Raw genomic sequence first — 13,644 nt, forward strand, 5'->3', positions numbered from 1 at the left:
TCAAGCCCCGTTTTGTGGTGGCATAACCTACAAAGAATGGCTACCTCAGCTTTCTTCTTCCTCACAGTGGCAGGACAGGGGCTGAGAAATCTTCTTTTAAAACAGCAGCCTGGGAGGCAACAGCCTACTGAAGGTGAGTAGGAACACGAAAAAAAATGACAAAGCTAAGCTAGCAAGAGCTGTATGCACTGTGGGCATAGCAGCAAGCTTACGCTTTCTTAGAGTTAGTCCCCGAAGCTTATGACTTCATACAGTACAGACTGTACAGATTTGAAGCAACATCTTCAAATACAGAGATCACTTAGCTTAGGAGATAGCAGGTAAATCAAAGGAAGTACCACTCAGCTCACCCTAGGACAGACATACATCATATAACAAGGCAAAGTTTACTCTAGAATATAGCCTAGGAAAATTGTCACCTCCTACAGGGCAGTATCTTCACAGTCCACATTGATCTCACATGTAGGCCTGAGAGCAGCTTTTGACAGGCCCTTTGCTACCCCGAACAAACAAGGTGTCAGTGATTCGCATGTAAGCAGAAGGGGGTGGAGAGGAAGGAAGTGCAAACCACTGCAATGCACAAGTCATAGGCAGAGATTTTTTTTTTAGCAAAGTCTTTATTACAGAAATATTCACCCTCTAGACTTTTATATCTGTACATGCATTTCTTCCAGTAGGAAGATGTTGCTAAAAACAGACAAAAAACAAAAAGGAAACCCAGAATGGGTTCTTTTTTACTTGCTGCTCAGCATTGGCATGTGTAACTGAACAAGAATCTTACAAATAAGAACACATTAGAGAACAGACTTTGTGCTAAAAAAGCTAGCAAGCTTTACTGCTAAGAAGGGTGCCTTCTGCTATAGCAAAGGTCAGCTTCAAGGATCTGTGCAGGAGGGGGCAAGTGTCTCAAAAAAGCAAAGTCTTGTCAGATCTCCACGAAACACAGTTGCCCAGTTGCATCTACTCTCCCAAATCACTGCTGTGTCTAGAGATAAGGACAGAGCAGGGACCCACTGCTGGAGCCCTGATCCCATGCACGAGCCTTTCTTCCCAGAAGGAAAACTAAGTAGGTAGCAAAGCCACCCTTTGAACTGCTACTAGGGTTATTCCTACCAGACCACCCCAACAAGAGACAGTCCTGGGACCACCGCTGTAAGGCAAAGGCTCTCTCACCAAGTACCTTGTATGGGGTCTTGGCCAAGGACCATCCACTTCTCTCTCATACAGTTTCCTGCTCTCATGGTGATTACAGGCATGTGCAACTGTAGGAAACCTGTTGTGCCCAAGCCACCTCTAAAACCAAGGATTTGCATCCAGCTCCCTTTTCTAAGAAGCTGAGGCAGTTTTTCATATATTTCCTACTTCTGCTCTACATCACTCCTTGCTGCTGGTCATTGGCTGAATAGAGCAAACAGCCTGGCCATTAAATACAGAAACCATCCAGCCTGCACGACTGCAGAACCAGCTACTTATCTGCTGCAGTGCTTACACTCAAGACAGCTCAGGATGCAGCCATGGTTCCTAGCCACAGTGGAGTCAGAAGATTGGACAACTGAAATAAAAGCAACTTATCCTCGCATCCAAACTACAGAACCTAAACTGGGCACTGGTAGGAGTGATATCTTCAATACACAGCATCAGCAATCCAGTGAGATCCCTCCATGTTCATAGTTAAAAAACACAGCTAAAAAAATTTATGTTCATAAAGGGGGCAGGGGAAGAATCAAGTTAATCATAACCTCTATAAAAGTTGGCAACCCACAAATACAACCAGTGAAGCCAGCCTGTTTCTGAAGTGCCTCCAAGCTGACAGGAGCCAGCAAAGCAGTGCTGGGAGGGAGAAGAAGAAGTAAAGAGGCAAGTGGAAGAAACATGTAAGTGTCAAGTCCAGGACCCAAGGGATACATTCCAGAAGCAGCTGAGCACCACCACCACAATCTGTCAGGCCACACTTGGAACAGGCAGGCTTGGCTCCCTACTGGTGGCTTCTCATCACACTTGAAGAGCTCTGCTGAAGGCAAGGCATAGCTGATTCCAGAAGCAGAAGCAAATATGACAGTAGCGCTCAATGCTTCATACAAGAGCCTAGGCTGGAAGATGCACAGTAGGAGCTGAATCAGGCTAACTGCAAGGGAGGAGAAGGCCTATAAAGCACGACTAGTTACCACAAGTCACTGAAGTAGGTGAAGCTACTAAAGCACTGGAATCTGAACAGCAATCCTGGCTTGTGGGACAAAGAGATAGGACTTCTGGAGGAAGGGGAAAAGATATGTGGGAGGATAATGAGGGGGTAGAGGAGTATGTTAGGCCCAGTGGGTTTTAGAATGGAGATATGAATAGTATTGTTTAACATGAAGCAGGCAGTAAAAGCATTGTCCCCTCAGGTTAATCGGTGTCTCATGTGATATGAGACAGTTAAGTTCAGCTTCTTGAAGTAGAAGTAATCCAGAGGCAGGATGCAGGTGGCCTAAGGGCCCTATTGCCAGAAGATCAGGCTGTATTGCAGCTCTAACAGTTCTTAGCAGAGTGGTATCAGAAATGAGATGTCACAGGAATAATGGTCAATGGTTGGATAGTCTGGGTATGAGGCAGGAATGTTCTGTTTGCTCCTTTCTCTGTGGTGCTGTAGCTCTGGATTCTGTCAACTCAAGACTTGGGCACTTTGGTGTAGTCTTCGCTGTGTATGTTCTTGCAGAGTGAAATGGACAGTATCATCCCCAGCAGCTGGAATAAATAAGGAAGAATGGGAACAAAATCAGCAACCAGACAGATAATAATGTGAGAAGAAAGGGTGGTGCAGGCGAGCATAATACACTGGTCTCCTTTTAATCGCACCATACAAGTGAGCAGAGGTGATCCCCAATGCAAGGAAAATGCAATAATCAGGATGACAAAAAATTTTGCTGCAAAAAGATGTGCCTTCATCTGCAATCTATGTTATGGCCTTTTTAAGGCACAAAAGGCACCTCACTAGTGTGATGTTGCTTTTCTCATTCTTCCTGGTTACAGATACAGTGAATAGCCAAGTGTGAGACACAGTGGCAGGAAACACAAGTAGACAGGGCTTCAACCAATTTTGAATCCAGCCAATCAAAGCAGCAGTTCAGAGCTCCAGGTAGACACAACCAAGAGCTAGATCTGAACTGCCATTAAACCAGGTGCCTATTACTTGTACAAATAGTTTTACCTTTAAAAGAGTCTGCATGTGAAGAAAGTACCAGTTCACATCAGAGAGTGACTTACCTCTATAACAGCAACACCGGTGCAGACCCCAAGAATGACACCAAGGTTGTCCTTCAACCACTCCTCTACGCCATCCATACATCCCTATTGAGGAAACAAGGTCACAAGGGAAAGAAGGAAAATTCTAAATGTCTCAACACTGAAAATCCAGAACACATTTCCTTGTGCATACAGAGATTATCCCAATTACTTGCTATACCAAGTTTCACAGTAGCTTTAGCAGAAAAGGGCAGGATCCCTGTCCCTCCTTTCCCCTTTTCCACCAGTACTTCAAGCAATGCTGACAAGAAAACAGTGCTTGAAATAATTCCCAGAGGAACGAAGACAAGGCAGCTTCAGTAGATGCTTCACAGGGCCCAGACATACCCACTCACCTGCTCATGAACAGGCCAGTCAGCATATGTTGCAGTGCCGTTGACAGGGACATCCAGATTACAGAAACCACTGTCTACCTGAAAGTCCTTGGAACTATTGGAGCAGGAGCAGGGATAGGCAGTCATGCTTTGATTGATAAGAACCTTATTGTTTTCCCAGTCCTTTGCTCCACTCCAGCCACAGCAGGCGATCTAAGAGAGAGATCATCATGGTCTTACACTTTGCACTAGTAACATACTGCACATGAAAACAAACAGGCAGTGGAGGTAGCAGTACACAGGAGCTCTCCACATAACAACAGTCAGACCATACAGTTGTAATGAATTAGTTATATTAGAACATCACCCTGGTTACCAGATGATAACCTAGGCATAGGACTGTCCAGAAGACAGGGGCGCTATTTTCCTACTAAAGAATCACTCTGCTAGCAAGACAAGTGTTAAAGTGCCAATTCCAGCAGACTTTGAGCATAGTAGACTATAATGTGCACAGGCCATCCACAAAGTTCTATCGCACCAGTCGTGCTAGAATATGAATCTTTCACACACCTTACCGTGTGAGGCCTAGATTACTCAGATTTCAGTGGGCCATGCAGCTTGGCATCAATTCTACAGAGTGTAACTGTGATCAGTTTTTTGCTAACTAAATACTAGCAAACCTCATTTTATCTCCAGGTGACAATGCTAAACAGAAGTAAAAGTACAAAACACATGTTGCTGGTGGGTCAGCTGTAGGAGGACAATTGTCCTATGTGACACACTTGAGAGATTTTTTTCAGTCCCTTCAGCTCATTGCCAATGGATTGATTTGGTGAGGGAGAAGCAAGGCAGGCAAGAGATTAATGTGTTGACAAGACATCCCCTGTATTCAAAGACATCTCAAAAGGATTAGCACCTAGTCTTCAACTAGGAATGCCATTTCCATAGGTTTAAATGCTAAAACTATTTTTTTTTTTTTGAGTAGCACCATTTTCTGAGAATGCACAAAGCAGGAACTTTTCATTTTCCAGTTCCCAACTGCAAGGTACCACTGATCTGAGCTGTGGCCCCCAAAGGACACCAGCAGCCACCGCACGATGGCGTTGTCATGCTGCCGAGCCCCAGCAAGCCACCATGAGTTTGCGCCCACCTGGCTGCAGTTGTGACTGGCTGGAAGATGGGATGAGGAAAGTTTTCCATTCAAAGAAACATTTACATTCCTGTACAGCCACATGATAAAACTGCATTTGCTGGAGGGGAAAGCACATCACGAAGTCCAGACAAGGCTAAGATTTTATCTTACGCATGGATCCCAGCACTTGCACTGTGGTACAGAGCAGAAATGCTATCAAACTTGATGTGGAAGTTTAGGGAAAATCCCCCTCTGCTCAGAAAGGAAACAATATTTCAGTCTGACATAAGAGACATGAGAGCAGAGCTACAAACAGCTGAACAGCCACATCAGGACAAGCATTTAATTTCTAAACAAGTTCTGAAGATCCAGCCTCCAGAAGGAACTACCTCCCTGAGGTTTGGGATTTAACTGCAGGACCGATCTACAGAACACCCATGCCCTTTCAAATGCTAACTCTAGTGTATGAGAGGAATCAGACTCCTAACACTTGGACTTCTCCACCTCTAGAAAGCCACCTTCTTTTATTTCAACATAAAAGAAGGGCTCAAGCAGGATCCCCTCTCCACAGTAGACTCAGCCTTCTCTTGAGTCCACTAGCAAGGAGATGCAACTACAGTGATAAAACAAAACGAAATAATTCTCCTTCCAAGGATGAGAAATACAGCAAGTCAGTGTTTTGTAGACCAAAGAACAGAGAGAAGAAAAATCCTGTTACTTGTACTTACTACACACCAGTCCCATGCTGGGCATGTATTTAACCACAACAGCCAGTCAGCTCTCAAGCTTGTGGTTTGGCAGTGAACAGCTATCATAGCTCCAGTGTGCCTGAACACTGAACTAGTTGCTCAAGCACTGACCCTGATGTTCAAACAGAAACCATGGGTGGTTGGATGGCTGCCAAGAACGCGGACACTTGCAGTAGAGCCATCACAATAAGCAACACGCACCAAGTAGCAAGGCAGGCAGCGCTGCTGACTTGTGTGGCAATAAGAATAGGGACTTGACTTGCTACAAAGATAGCATGAACTGTGGCTTTTACACGTTAGTATTCTGAAGGCCCTTCAGACAAAGAGAAGTGTTGGGGTGCCATTTGATAGGCCAAATACATTAGGTTACACAGCCAATACTAGCTAGTTCTAATAGCCAGCATGCAGGGTCTTACCTAGGAATAGCAAGCGAGACAGTTTTCTAGTATGCACGCACCAAACCTCACAGGCAACTTTGTAGATCAGCTACATCAATGTGCTACAGCCCTGTCCCTTGCAATTCCTGCTTCCCTGTCCTCAGCCTAGTCTAAAAGGCTATTTACTGCACTGACAAATAGCAACATCTGCCTCTTGCTGCCCTCTATGACTCACCTGTGTTTGCACATAGTCCCACGCATCTTGTAAATTCCTCTCATCATCATTCAAAGGGTCGTAATTTTCAATCAGAGTTCCGACTATGTGTGACAACTCGTCTTTCAGCTGGCAAGGAAAAAAGGCAGGAGAATTAAATTAGTTGATTCCTTGTAGTCTCTTCTTTGAATCTTAGGGTACATAACACCCCTCCCTACCACCTGTGTTATTCCTGCTGTGGGTCAACCTTCCCCATAGTGCAGAAAAACAGGGGCTCATCATTGTGGTGTGTGAAAACATTTTGCTTTGCTCTAGCTTCAGTAAATGGGTTTAGAGCAGAGGCAAACTGCAGATAGAGACTACAAGCCCTGAAAAGAAAAAAAAAAAAAAAAAGAACCACACAAAAAAAAAAAAAACAAAACAAAAAAAAAACAAACAAAACAAACAAACAAACAAACAAACAAAACAAAACAAACAAAAAAAAAACGGAATGGACAGTAGCTTTTGCCGAAACCTTCTCACACTCCCACAATACAGCTATTTTTAAGTTACAGCAAAAAGATGGCTAGAACCATGACTAAAATATTTGGAAAATTAGCATTTAATTGGCACACAAAGCAATGCTTAAAGGAAAAAAAAGCAACCAGGCACTTACAAATCCCCTAGACTGACCTGTAAATAACTTACTCTGCAGTCTTGTCTATGCTTTTGAGGAAAGGCAATAAATACAACCAAAAGGATGAAATACAGAATTGGTGTACCAAGATAAAGTCCCACTATGATGATCAGGTGGCATTTCTTGCTAAGAAAGTCTTTTTCCAGGCAGAGGTCAACCCAAGAAATTCACCCTAGTCTTCAATGTTGCATGGCCCGCTGCTGTGTAAGAGGTAAGTGATTCTAAGGAAAATGAGTTAATTCTAGGTCCCTATTTCCTCCACCAATCAGTTTCTTCTCAAGCTTATTAAGCAGATAGAAGACTGTTACTCAGGTTGCTCAGAAGTTGAGGGTTCGAATAAAGTCCTTTCTTTATTAAGTACAGCACTGTGCTTGTTACAGTGTTGATGGGAAGCACATTTGATACACAGAGAAGTTCAGAAGTATCAGACCGAGCAATCACGCATCCCCTTAAGGTCAGAATAGAAAGGAAAATAAAGTTAACTGACAAGAAACCAAAGTTGTTGAGTCCTGGTGCTATAATGTATGGAGGACAACTGGAGATCTACCACAGAAAAACTTTGGACACTTGATGGCCACAAAACAAACAAAAAATCCTATAGGCTCTGGTGGCCCCAAGTGGGAACAGAAGGAGTCTTAGTATGCACCAGGAGACAGAGGAAAATAGTAAAACAATTGTTCAAAGCACAAACTGTATCTCTTCAGAAATGTTATATGCAGCTTTGGTCACTTAAAAAAAGCTAAGTGTAAAAATTAACAAGTACAGATGAGGTGATATATACAGTCTCAGTCTTGAAGGGAAGGCAAAACAGCAGCTTTGCTATGCAATGCAACAGCCAAAGCACCAGCACTTCCCAGCAAGTCATTGCCCCGGCACAGAGAAGGGCAGCAAACCTGATGAGCCATAAGGAAACAAAACTGGGTATGGTTATCCTGGTAAGACACAGGTCTGAATGACTGCTGCCTGCCCCATATGAGACAGAGGTCAAAAATAAGTGCAAGCTGAAGGACAACACCACCTTAAACACTCGCAGGTAACATATTTCTAACCTTGTGCTATAAAAGAGACACTGGTCAAGAGTCTCAGTCACTGAAGCTCATTTCCACCACTCAGGGAAGGTCCGAGTCGCTCTGCTCCTCTATGCAGCTGGGTTTCTGACATACAGTTGGTGGAAACTGCCCTTTTTCACCAGGCATTGACCAACCTCTCCCCAGACTCCTACAACTGCTGCTTCTATAGTAAGACACGTGTACTACAGCTATCTAAATTGCTCATTAACAGGCTTACCACAAACCTCAGGTGAATAAAATTATCCCTTCACCGCCATTCTTTATCCAGAGATATTTACAACACCTTTCAGTTTGATGAGAGGTGCAAGCTACCATCCAGCAGACGCCTTCACCTCCTTCCTTCCACCTCCTTCTGAAGCTTTTCTGTCCTGGTTTTGGTTGGGATAGAGTTAATTTTCTTCCTAGAAGCTGGTGTAGTGCTGGGGTTTTTTTGATTGAGGACAAGAATGATGTTGATAATACACTGATGTTTCAGTTGTTGTTAAGTAGTAAAGGATTTTTCGGCTTCTCACACCATACCAGGTGCACAAAAAGCTGAGAGTGGGCACAGCCAGGACAGCCGACCCAAACTGGCCAAAGAGATATTCCATACCATATGATGTCACACTCAGTATACTATTCTGGGGGTAGCTGGCCAGGGGAACTGCTGCTTGGGGACAATTACTTGGTGGTGAACAATTGCATTGTGCATCACTTGTTTTGTATATTCTTTTATTATTATTATTTTTTCTCTTCCTCTGCTGTCCTATTAAACTGTGTTTATCTCAAACTAGGAGTTTTACTTTTTTTTTTTATTCTCCCATCCCACTCGGGAGGAGGGGAGCAATCTGCTGTATGGTACTTAGTTGCTGGCTGGGGCTAAACAGTGACATCTTCTCAGCCAGCTTGTACATGACAATAGCTGTAATTGCTAAGGACAGATCCAGATCACGAGATGTTGGAGAGAAGTGTCATTAGACTGCTTGAGCGATGGGATCAGCCTGAGCACTGGGATGCTGCCATTCTACGTACTACCTATTTGTCTGTGGTGCTACAGCATATTTCAGATCAGTGGAAATGGGTTTTCCCTTTCCTTTTACTGTTAAACATTGCAAATGACCATGGCAAACCCACGGACACCCAGCAAGAGGAAGCAGTGCCTACTGCTACAGAGAAGCTTCTCTACATCAGCAACTCTTCATCCTGGGAAAACAGCAGCTCAGCTCACTGGGATCAGCTACGTCAGCCCAGACAGATGGGAGCTGCATGATCTTTCTTCTCATGATGTCTAGATCTTCCCCTTTTAATTACTTTGCTTCCCCTTTTCCTTCCCTTCAAATCAAGGCAACCTGACCTGGTTCTCACTAATGAGATTGGCCTTGGCTGCTGCCATAAGCCTTATCAGTTACTGAACCTCTGCGTTCCCACCCTTGCCCCCCTGCACACTGCTGCTCCACATACAAGGAGAACTAGTTTGTTGTCCTGCCCATCTGGCCCCTTAGCTATTAGGCCAGCGAAGCCTAGCGTCACTTCTTCAAGAATCCCAGTCCCAGGCAGTGCCTCTGTTCTCTATCCCAGGACTCCACCACAAGCAGAGACAGGGCCTGAACTAGATGTCCCCAGTCACAGGTGCATAGGGAAGCTGCATCTCTGTTCCACCTCTACCCTTACATGAGAACAGGCAAGAAATCTTACAAACAGCCCTGGTTCCCAAAAGTGAGGCATTTCAGTTAAAGAAAGACTCAGGCATTCTTAGGTGTTTCAGACAGTAACTGGAGAAAGGAGACATATTACACAAACAATAGTTCAGCTCTGGAGAGTACACACAGGCAGCTTGTCCATAGGTTTCCCTGACAGAGCAGCCCAAAGGGGAAACACAGGCACATGGAGCTGATCACCCTTCTGCACTTAGCAGAGGAAAACTGAAAGAGCAACAAGCTAGAAAGGCATATTGAACACTTAGGCAGGCTTTCAACATCTTCATCTATTCAAGGCCTGTCAGCTGGGGAAAGCTGAACACCAGAAGCAACAGCATACATCTTTGATTCCAGTCTCTGAATGAATCATGCAGGCTTCTTCCACTGTCGGACACCACTGGTCATTTCTCCTGTCCCTCTGTCCAAGACTCAAGCTAGATCATTCCCCCAGCATTTCATAGAATAGAATACCAGGTTGGGATGGACCACAAGGATCATCTGGTCCAGCCTTTCTTGGTAAAAGCACAGTTTAGACAAGATGGCCCACCACCCTGTCCAGCTGAACCTTAAAGATGTCTGATGGGGGGGAATTGACCACTTCCCTAGGGAGATTATTCTAATGGCTGATTGTTCTCATAGTGAAAAATTCTCCTCTTGAATCCAATCAGAATCTCCCCAGGAACAATTTGTACTCATTCCCCTCTTCCTTTCCATGTGACTCCTGAAAAGGGAATCTCCCTGTTCTTTGTAGCTGCCCTTTAAATACTGGAACATGGTGATGAGGTCTCCCCTGAGCCTTCTTTTCTCAAGGCTGAACAAGCCCAGTTCTCTCAGCCTTTCCTCATACGGCAGCTTCCCAGCCCTTTGATCATCTTTGCGGCCTTTCTCTGGACCCTCTCCAATCTGTCCACATCTTTTTTGTATAGTGGAGACCAAAACTGAAAACAGTATTCCAGGTGTGGCCTGACAAGCGCTGAGTTTTATTAGCAGCTAGTCTGCGCACAAAAAAAGGCTCAAAAAACAGGAGGGCGTTTTCACCCCCCTAGTCACTTCTGATTCTGAAACTAATGCATAGTCCGTAGCCCCAGGCAAGTCACTGCACACAATCACTCGGGCCTGTTTGCAGCAAACAATAACCAGCAAGTAGGGCAATTCCCAGAGGACCACTGCTCTCCTTGGCTCAAGGCAGAGAACTGCAGAGAACTGTGTGAACCAGGCCAAGAGAGACCTTGCCCAGGCTCTCACATGTTCGTGACTCACTAGATGTAGGTGAGCAGCAACATTCAGCTCACAAAGCAGAATACCATTTGCAACATCTGTGACATTACTATTTTCTTGTCCCTAAAAAACCCCACCTCACCACATAGTTTCAGTAATCAACAGATGTAGGGAAATGGACGTTGCTTAATGCCCTCCCAGCAGTACTGGGAGTACTGAAGGGGCATTCCTCTAGCAATACCCATGGGAGAGGCAAAGCAGCAGCCTTCCTGTCACACACTCAGCCTTTTACAGTTACACTAACCCTATTTCAGCATATTTTCATGTGTCAGGGGTGAGGAAGGATTTCGACAAGGAAAAGAAAGCTATTTCTCCCCCTGCCCCCCCTCCCCCCCCCCCCAAAAAAAATCAAAATAAAATAATAATAATTAAAAAAAAATTAATCTGTTCAGTAGCTACTAATCACAAAAAGGGCAGGTGGAGAGGAGTACAAGAATCCTGTCTACTCTCCTGCAGTGCAGAAATAAATACTTCAGTTACAAGAAGTGCAGGAGAGAGTATCACTTTGCTACATTATGGATCCAAGATCATTTTCTCCTCCACTCTTGCTATTCCTTGTTTTGTAACTAACCAGTTTCATGAAGTCAGAAAGAAATAAACAAACACAAAGAACACAATAGACATCTAGGGACTGGATCTTGAGCAGTTTTCAGTTTGCTTCACTGTGCTCGGAGCTGCCCTGGCATGACGCACATCAAGTGAAGCAGAGCGATATGCATCACTGAAGCACAGCCACAAACCAGTGTGTGGGAGGTTTCAGCTGAGACCTTCCTGAAACAGTTTTTCTTAGTGCTCTAGGCAGGTACTTCAGATGATCCCTGAAGTAGAAGGGCTCTAGAAGAGGTTTTCAATAAGTCTTGCTCACTGAGGATGGAACAGAAGCATTTGTTCAAAGCCTAGCTTCCCCTACCATTCTGCTGGATCTGTACGTGATGATCTCAGCCACACTAGCTCCAAGTGCTGTTCAGAATAACCCCCAGTACTTTTATTCTCTCCCTGGTCTGACTGAGGTTCAAATTAAGAACTACAGCTTGAAAGCTGGAGTTTTCTAGAGTAGAGTGACAGCTGGAAGAGAAATACCAACAGAGGTATGGAATTTCATGGTCTGAAAAGTCACATTTGCCTATTGCAGTGGAATGCCCAACCCCACTCCTCCTCCTCTGCATTAGTCAGAGATCTTTGTTGAGAATCAGCAGCTTGTTTAAAGCTGTAATGTTACACACCAAGCTAGCCAACATTTCAGTTTCTGCTTCAGCTCCAGCCTGGCAAACAAGCTGCACTCACACCAGATTTGCCAAGGAACGCAGCCAACAGCTGCTCACAGTCACCACAGCCACTTGCACAAAGCTCATATCAGCAATGCTGGGGGCAGGCACCTTCCCCCTGCCCCCAGACGTCACCACCAGGCCCTATCCACAACTTCGTCAATCACCTGCTTTCTGTGATCACCTAGCAGGAAGGTGGGCTCAGGAGAAGCAAGCACAGTTGTACAGTGGTACAGATATACAGTTCTGTGACAGGGTTACCCACAACAGGTACCAGAAATACACATATCAGGACAAAATCCAGCAGGGACCTCACAGTTACAACTTGTTCCCACTGCGTGAATGTGGCTCCAGTTCAGCTGTCAAACAGCTGGAGGCCTGACTGCCTCCTGACTGCCCTGGCCAGGGAACCTATAGCCAGCATCGGCTGTTGCAATGCACTTAAGTAGCTCAAAAGTTATTCCCTTTACACTATTGGAGCTCTAGAAGCACACAGTGCGAAACTGCATTTCTGACAAAGAGATCCACTTCAAGATGTTGAACCACTTGGCTTCAAGCTCAAACTGTAGTACAGGAACTGTGACATACTTGGGTTTGCTCTTCGGGAAAGAGGACAGCTCTTCCAAGGAGAGTTTTACATACAAATGCTGAAGGACTGAAAGGACAGAGCAGCATGACATGAGGGAGGCCAGTCCCAACAGCAGTCACTCAGGCTGGTAAACCCCCAGTGATGGCAACACGGTAGTAACCCCTACTACTACAAGCCCAAATAATAGTCTGCAGCAGGATCAGGAGGAACTGTGCTCAAAAGCCTTCCAAGATTTGCTTCTTTCTGTTCCCACTACCCAAAAATGAAGTCTACATAGGGTCTCTTCGAACTGAAATTATTCTATGATTCTATGAAACGGATTCATAATACTTGAGAAAGTAGCACTACTGAGGCTGGCAGGTACAGAAGAAACAAACTGTACAGCAAAGCTGCTGAGCTGGGGTAGAGGAAAGGAGAATCCAGTTATGCTTGCTAATGGTATAGTCCAATTTGTAAGAATAAACTGTCAGGTGTCTCCTGTTCCTCCAAACCAAGACCAAGGAAAACATGCAAAGTAAGAAACACTTACTGTTTCCTTCTGGAAGTAGATGACCAGTCCAGCAGCAACCTGAGTTATGAGAATTACCATCAGGCAGGTGAAGTACTGGAAACAAAAGAGAATAGATAGTCGCTATCAGCCTTTAGAAAGGTCTGTACATAACAGTACAAGTTTTAGTAAGATTTCATATTCAGAACAAGTCACGACATTGAGCCACCACCTTTGCCTGCAGAAACACTCTGCTGTCAACAATGCTGTCCCCAGTAAAAGGCTTAAGTATGAGCACCAATATCAGACCAGTGCACTTTTTCCATCAGATCAACAGGAAGACTTCAGGAGGGAGAGAGTTTACAAGCAGTTACTACCATTACATTAGATGTTCCTAATGCCAGGACACATAGTGTGGCCATACTTGGTTTCCTATACACGTGTGCTCTGAATAAGCAGGAGTCAAGTGGCAGCTAACGTTTATCAAGCTGTTGCCATCTCATCCATCACAGCCACAAAATTTCCTACAGATGAA

The 13,644-nt window shown here is 44.7% G+C and overlaps 1 protein-coding gene across 7 annotated transcripts in view; it reads right to left on the reverse strand.

Annotated features, from left to right (window-relative positions):
* Positions 1-597: 597 nt before the first annotated feature.
* The window catches only part of CD82 (CD82 molecule), a 42,247-nt gene continuing 29,200 nt past the window's right edge, over positions 598-13,644 (reverse strand). For all 7 annotated transcript variants that reach the window (XM_065064761.1, XM_065064758.1, XM_065064760.1 and 4 more), the window contains 5 exons: positions 13,152-13,226; positions 6,090-6,197; positions 3,618-3,809; positions 3,244-3,327; positions 598-2,724 (listed from right to left, as the gene is read on the reverse strand). In XM_065064761.1, coding sequence (XP_064920833.1) covers positions 2,647-2,724; positions 3,244-3,327; positions 3,618-3,809; positions 6,090-6,197; positions 13,152-13,226 — 537 coding nt within the window. In that variant the 3' untranslated portion in view covers positions 598-2,646. The remainder of the gene's footprint in view (positions 2,725-3,243; positions 3,328-3,617; positions 3,810-6,089; positions 6,198-13,151; positions 13,227-13,644) is intronic.

The sequence above is a fragment of the Columba livia genome, chromosome 5 (genome assembly GCF_036013475.1).
Source record: "Columba livia isolate bColLiv1 breed racing homer chromosome 5, bColLiv1.pat.W.v2, whole genome shotgun sequence".
In the NCBI taxonomy this organism is placed as follows: domain Eukaryota; kingdom Metazoa; phylum Chordata; class Aves; order Columbiformes; family Columbidae; genus Columba; species Columba livia.